Source organism: Octopus bimaculoides, chromosome 5, assembly GCF_046866305.1.
Source record: "Octopus bimaculoides isolate indiv1 chromosome 5, ASM4686630v1, whole genome shotgun sequence".
Lineage (NCBI taxonomy): Eukaryota > Metazoa > Mollusca > Cephalopoda > Octopoda > Octopodidae > Octopus > Octopus bimaculoides.
Window position 1 is genome coordinate 99,575,767 of NC_142932.1, and position 6,000 is coordinate 99,581,766.

At 38.4% G+C, this 6,000-nt stretch overlaps 1 protein-coding gene across 7 annotated transcripts in view; it reads right to left on the reverse strand.

Moving 5' to 3' along the window:
* LOC106867856 (BTB/POZ domain-containing protein 17) overlaps positions 1 to 1,064 on the reverse strand; it is a 35,715-nt gene extending 34,651 nt beyond the window's left edge. For 6 of the 7 annotated variants that reach the window (XR_016241988.1, XR_016241987.1, XR_016241989.1 and 3 more), the window contains exon 1: positions 1,013 to 1,064. Coding sequence is in view for 1 of the 7 variants with exons in the window: in XM_014912895.3 (XP_014768381.1) it covers positions 1,013 to 1,022 (10 nt within the window). In the remaining 6 variants the exon portion in view is untranslated. Of the gene's footprint in view, positions 1 to 47; positions 266 to 1,012 lie in introns of those variants that run through there. The other variant, XM_089352754.1, reaches the window with a different exon arrangement.
* Positions 1,065 to 6,000: the final 4,936 nt, after the last annotated feature.

Sequence of the window (6,000 nt, forward strand, 5' to 3'; positions counted from 1 at the left end):
TACTTTTCTTTTTCTTTTCCGTCCCGGGAAAATCAGGTTTTACTTACCACAGTATTCTCACATCTTAATCAACAATTTTAATCTTCTTTCAACAGTCATATGGAATAAAGAGAAATTGCACACTCAATCTTTTAATTCATAAACACTCATAACCATAATAAATGAACACCCTCAGCAATTTCTCTTCAAAGGAAGTGTTGTCATTTCTTTTCTTTGAGAGGCAATATCGCAGCTCGTGTAGCTAAAATGGCTGCATTATTGCCGGGTTCGGATATCCTTATTAATTCAATTATGAATTTTTCCCTATCATTTATTTTAGTATTTAAAGCAGAAGAAACTAGCATTTATAAAGAATACGATAATCTGATGATATCAGATTAATGCAACGGTTCAGAACGCTAAGATATGAATTTCCTTTAAGCTAGAATTATGTCTACTAATAGGTGTTGATTTTCGCACAGTGGTATGACACAGGTTTCCAGAGTGACAGGTGGTGGATTTTTTTTTCACACTGCGGACGTCAGCCAGTTTATTACATCTAATAGAATAAAAGGTGCTAAACAAGATTAAATTTTGTAATCACGAACATAACAACAGTACGCTAACCCCTTCAAGCGTTTTTTTTTTTTTTTATTATAAAAATGTAAAAGGGTGTTCAAGTAAATATGAACTATTCTGTTAACATATATCGAATTGTATGCATAATGAGAAAACACAGATATCTAAAAAAAAACAAAAAACATGTCTATGTTCAATACAGTAACGCATACATGTGTAAACATAAAACTCAGCACGATCCAAACAAAATAATGGAAAGAGGCGGGGCTAAGAGAAAACAAGGACGTAGAAATAATTGTCATAGAATTGAAATAAACAAAGGGGCATTATGTGAAATATATCAGGTTGTAATTCAAAATAATGTTTCTATGCTGGTACAAAAGGAGAAAATAAGCAGACTACTACAGGCACATGAGTAAGTGTTACATATACAAATGTTTAATTGATTACTTACCTAGCCACATCGATGACAAAAAGTAAGAATATTAATGTTATTTCTCACTCTCGTGTAATCTCGTTCCCTACCACATGACTTATGCAATAGTCGTCTGCTACTCAAGAAAGTCGTTTCGACATGAAAACCTACCTGTCTGCGACACCAATAATGTTGGTTATAATCACTTTATTTTTAAATATAGAAAACTGATGCTGATTTCCCGTTGAAACGAAGTCTTGCAGAGATTTAGATGCTCATTATTTTTCTTTCATTAAATTTTATTTTTTCCAACAAACATACCATATATTTATTGAAACAAACAAATGCCGCATTATCTGTTGAATAATTTGTTCACCTATGCTCCGTAGATAGTATTGTAAAAATGTTGCCGTAAAGAATCAGCCAGCGATAGCCGCTGCAGCAACTACGTTGGCGGCGTGGAGAGAGGTTCTTTCTTCAGGCACCCCGTCCTCATCCCAGTGTGACAAGGAATCGCAGCATCTTCGGAGAAGGTTTAAACTAGTGGTTCTCAACTGGGATCCACATGGCCCCTTGGAGTCCGTATAAGATTTCTGGGCTTCCACACAAGCAAAATAGTAAATTTGGAATCCACGAGAGTATTTTATGTGTCCATGAAAATTTTATGCATTAGATGTATTTATTGCAAGAAACAGCTGAGTTTCTCTGATGTTTTATATAGCTAAGCTTACTCAAGTTGATGTGTGATAAGCAAAATAGGAATTTTGAAAGTGTCTATAAAAGTGGTCTTTAAACAGCGAATGGCTATGGGGTTCCCAAGAACGAAACAATAATAAAAGGGGTCCATAGATAAAAAAATGGTTGAGAATCACGTTTTACATAGTTCAGCCTACTCAACGGAATGTGTGATAAACAAAATAGGAATTCTGAAAGAAGCATCTATAAAACTAGTTTTTAAACATCGAATGGCTATGGGGGTTCACTAGAACAAAATAGTAAAGGTTGAGAACCCCTGGTTTAAACAAACAGTGAGTATTCCACTCAGTTATTCAGAAAAACAGAATACGACGCATTGTGATAAGTATATCAAAACAAATTTCAAATGAGAGAGTCCCTCCACTCCCTCGGAAGGTAAAAGAGTTAAATTATTTTCATTCTTTTATACGTTTCAGCCCTAAAGCTGTGGCCATGCTAGGGCACCAAACATTATGCATATATAGTTCTTCTGTAACTGCAATTTTATCAATTTCATTGTATTTTCAGTGTACCAATGTCAGCAATAATTACACAGATTGTTGTTGGCACTCCGTCGCTTACGACGTCGAGGGTTCCAGTTGATTCGATCAACGGAACAGCTTGCTCGGGAAATTAACGTGCAAGTGGCTGAGCACTCCACAGACACGTGTACCCTTAACGTAGTTCTCGGGGATATTCAGCGTGACACAGTGTGACAAGACTGGTCCTTTGAATTACAAGTACAACAGAAACAGGAAGAAAGAGTGAGAGAAAGTTGTGGTGAAAGAGTACAGCAGGGTTCGCCACCATCGCCTGCCGGAGCCTCGTGGAGCTTTAGATGTTTTCGCTCAATAAACACTCACAACTGGGAATCGAAACCGCGATCCTTTGACCGCGAGTCCGCTGCCCTAACCACTGGGCCATTGCGCCTCCACAATTACACAGGTATGTAGCGGGCTTTATGTGAGATGCCAATTCACGTCGACATGATGTAGCCCACAACTAAATGTAGCGTGTAGATGTAACGCTTCAAGGTTCTCGCATCGCAGTAACCAGTGAACATCGAAGAATCAACACCAAGAAGGAAGAAATATTATTTTCATATGTTTATTCGTTTGCCCAACAGGTAGTTAAAAAGACAGTAGTAATTGTAGTGATCGTGTAGAAAAAGGTTGGCTCGCTGGTTAGTAGTTGGTAGTGTGTAGAAATTGTCTGTCAGTAGAGAGTGAAAGAGTAAAGAATGCACGGTGCTGACTAGAAAGGAAGAAAGGATAAAGGTGACATCGTCTTTCTTGTGGCCGAAAGCTTTTGTTCGTACGTCGAGCTGAGGGCGAAGGGAAGTGTTGCTCTTGGTCATGGCTGACGCAGAAAAGCATGTTGCTCCATGGTCTACTGACACAAAAAAGCGAAAGAGATACGAAGTGTTCTCTGTTGTAAAGAGTATGGTCAGTAATGTAGGTCAAACCCTAAACAAAAGACTGACCATTCCTTGATCAACACAGTTCTTAGGGGGTCGAGTGTTTCCTCGTCAATCATCTGGTGTGGAGAGGATTTCCCGCTTGTTTTGACAAGCAACAAGCGGGTGGATTTGGTTTCAAATCGCAGGCAGGGTCAAGCTAGATCTCCACGGGTATTTTAAAAGCAAAAGTCCTTTATTACATGTTCTGTGGCTAAAAATGATGACTTACTAGTGGTGGGGGCTATTAAAGCTTAAGTATCCACAATCTTCATACAAGTCTTAAGGGGGACAAAAATGCTTTCCTTTCAAACTAATTCAGTTGGCAACTTTACACTGTAAAACACTTAATTCTGTACGCTTCTTTGGGTCCTGCCTTGATTATATTCAATATCAGCAAGAGATTCTGTTCACGGGTTTCTCGATCTGCCAAAATATTAGCAAAATCTCCCTCAGTCCAAATAAAGAGGGTACAAACAATGGAATTCCCGATAAGCAAAAAGATGGGTTGGTCATACCTGGAACGTTTTTGATAGTAAATTTATTCAGTTTGAGCTAACAGCCACAACAACTCACTCACACGAGCTATGTTTCTTTCCCGTTCAGAGTTTAGACAATGTTGTGTAGTCAAGAAGTTTGCTTCGCAACGACATTGTTTCAGGGTCGATACCAGTGTGTGGAACCTTAAGTGTTTTCAACCACAGCCTTGTGAGTGAAATTGGGTTGATGAAAATTGTGTAGAATTCCTTCAGAGCAACCATTCCTACATTTAAATGCTCGGTTTAACATTACTATTTGGTACCTGGGTATTTTCAGCAGAGTACACTCTGTTTCAGGTATTAGGACCAGCAATATTATCTGAGGATAACTTCCTCTGAGGTTCTAAAACAATATAATGTGTGCTGTTCTTCCTCCTCTAAGTCATGTAAAAAATATCTTGCATTGTTTAAAGGATAAACGATAAAGACCTCCTTCGGTTACGAATGGCCATGGGATTGTACCTAGAAAGTTCCTCTCCAAGGCACAAGTCCAGGCAAGGTTGTTTATGGAAGATCAACAGTCGCCCATGCATACCAGCCTTCCCCTTGCCATGCCACTGATGTTATCCAAGGGAAAGGCAAAGGCCGATACAGCTTGGCGCCAGTGATGTCGCAACTCATTTATACAGCTGAGTGAACTGAAGCAACGTGAAATAAAGTGTCTTGCTTAAGGATACAACACACAGCCCGGTCCGTGAATGGATGGGTCACACTCTATATTTCAACTTCTTTCTGAAAAGTGGTAGTATCTGTACTTTTCTAAAAAATCTACTCTCCTTACCACTTGCTTTGATAAAGCCTCGTTTCTGTAAGTTCAATTAGAATCTCTATCTTAACTGATAGTTCTTTGAAGCTGTTGTAACCCTAAATCAGTGCTGATCAGGTAGATTTATGATCAAAGACATTCCAACCGTAACCATTCCGCCTTATTTGCAAACAGTGAAGTATTTTGGATCTAGTTCAAAACGGGGGCACCAGTATTTTCTTAACGAAACACTTTGAAACTTGGGACACTGGTAGAATGTGTCATATAAAACATCTTTTTCTCTTAGTCTTCTTAACAAAAAAACGTACATCGCAAGTTATTTCATGTTAAAGTTGTCGTATTTCTGTAATTTCAACCAATGACTGACGTCCATTCAGTCGAATACAGTAAGTGCTGACTACGTAAACAAACGATTCTCAAACGACTATGGCGGTGATAAAATTATTATTTCCTTGTCAAAAAATGGTTGAAGCATATTGGCAGTAGGGTTAGGGTTAGGGTTAGGGTTAGGCAGTAGCTAATAAACCTTTCATACAGTTCAGGCAGATGTTAACGAAATAAACACGCGTGAAAGAAAATGAAAAAAGCAAATGTTGTACACATACAGTTCAGGCAGATGTTAACGAAATTATAAATGGAGTAAGTGTAAACAGCTGAATACTTGTCAGTGATTGGTTGAAATTATCGAAATAAGACAATTTTTTACATGAAATAACTCCGAATACAAAAAATTTTTTCTGTTCTATAACACAAAATAGATAAGTATACGAAGTTTGAAAGTCTTTCGGTACCAAAAACACTACATAAAACATAAATGAAAACTGGTGCCCCCGTTTTGAACTAGATCCCGTATTTTTTTTCGTTGATGCTTTTGCGAGAATATGGTCTAATTTGAAGGGGGTTTGGCTGCTATTTGTAGCAGATCGAGCAACAACGTTCTAATCCCTTCGTCTCGCCGACGTTATCATCTCCGGCAACTTGCATGCACACAGCCTTCTTTTTATTTCCGCATTTTTCCCACATTGCTTGTGTATAAATAAAGTTTTCTATCTTCAACTATACACGTTACAGACGCACCGATGCCCGAAATTATTTCCCCCACATATAAACTAAGCCTTTAACCCAGCCATTACTGTCGTCATGTTCTCTATCGAATTCTTTGATTGTTACCTGACATCTATCGCTATACAATCTTTTCCTATAAAATCCTCAGGTACTTTTAACCATTGCTCTATTAGTTCTACGCTGACTACTCGTGACACCTTCATCAAGACAGTTTCTCCAGCAAGATGGCTCTAGACACACTTTAGAGCAGTATGCAATATCTACCAATATGCGCTCTGATACATTTCACTCTTCCTTAACCTTCTACACACATAACTTAAATTTTTTGTGTCAGGCTTTCATGAAGAGAGATCTCAGTAACATCCTCTAAAGCAGTGATTATGAACCATTTTTTTTTGTGCCTGTAGTAACGCCTTGTCTCGTGCGCATGCGTAGTCATCAATATCCAAGTTTGGCGCCCTGATTC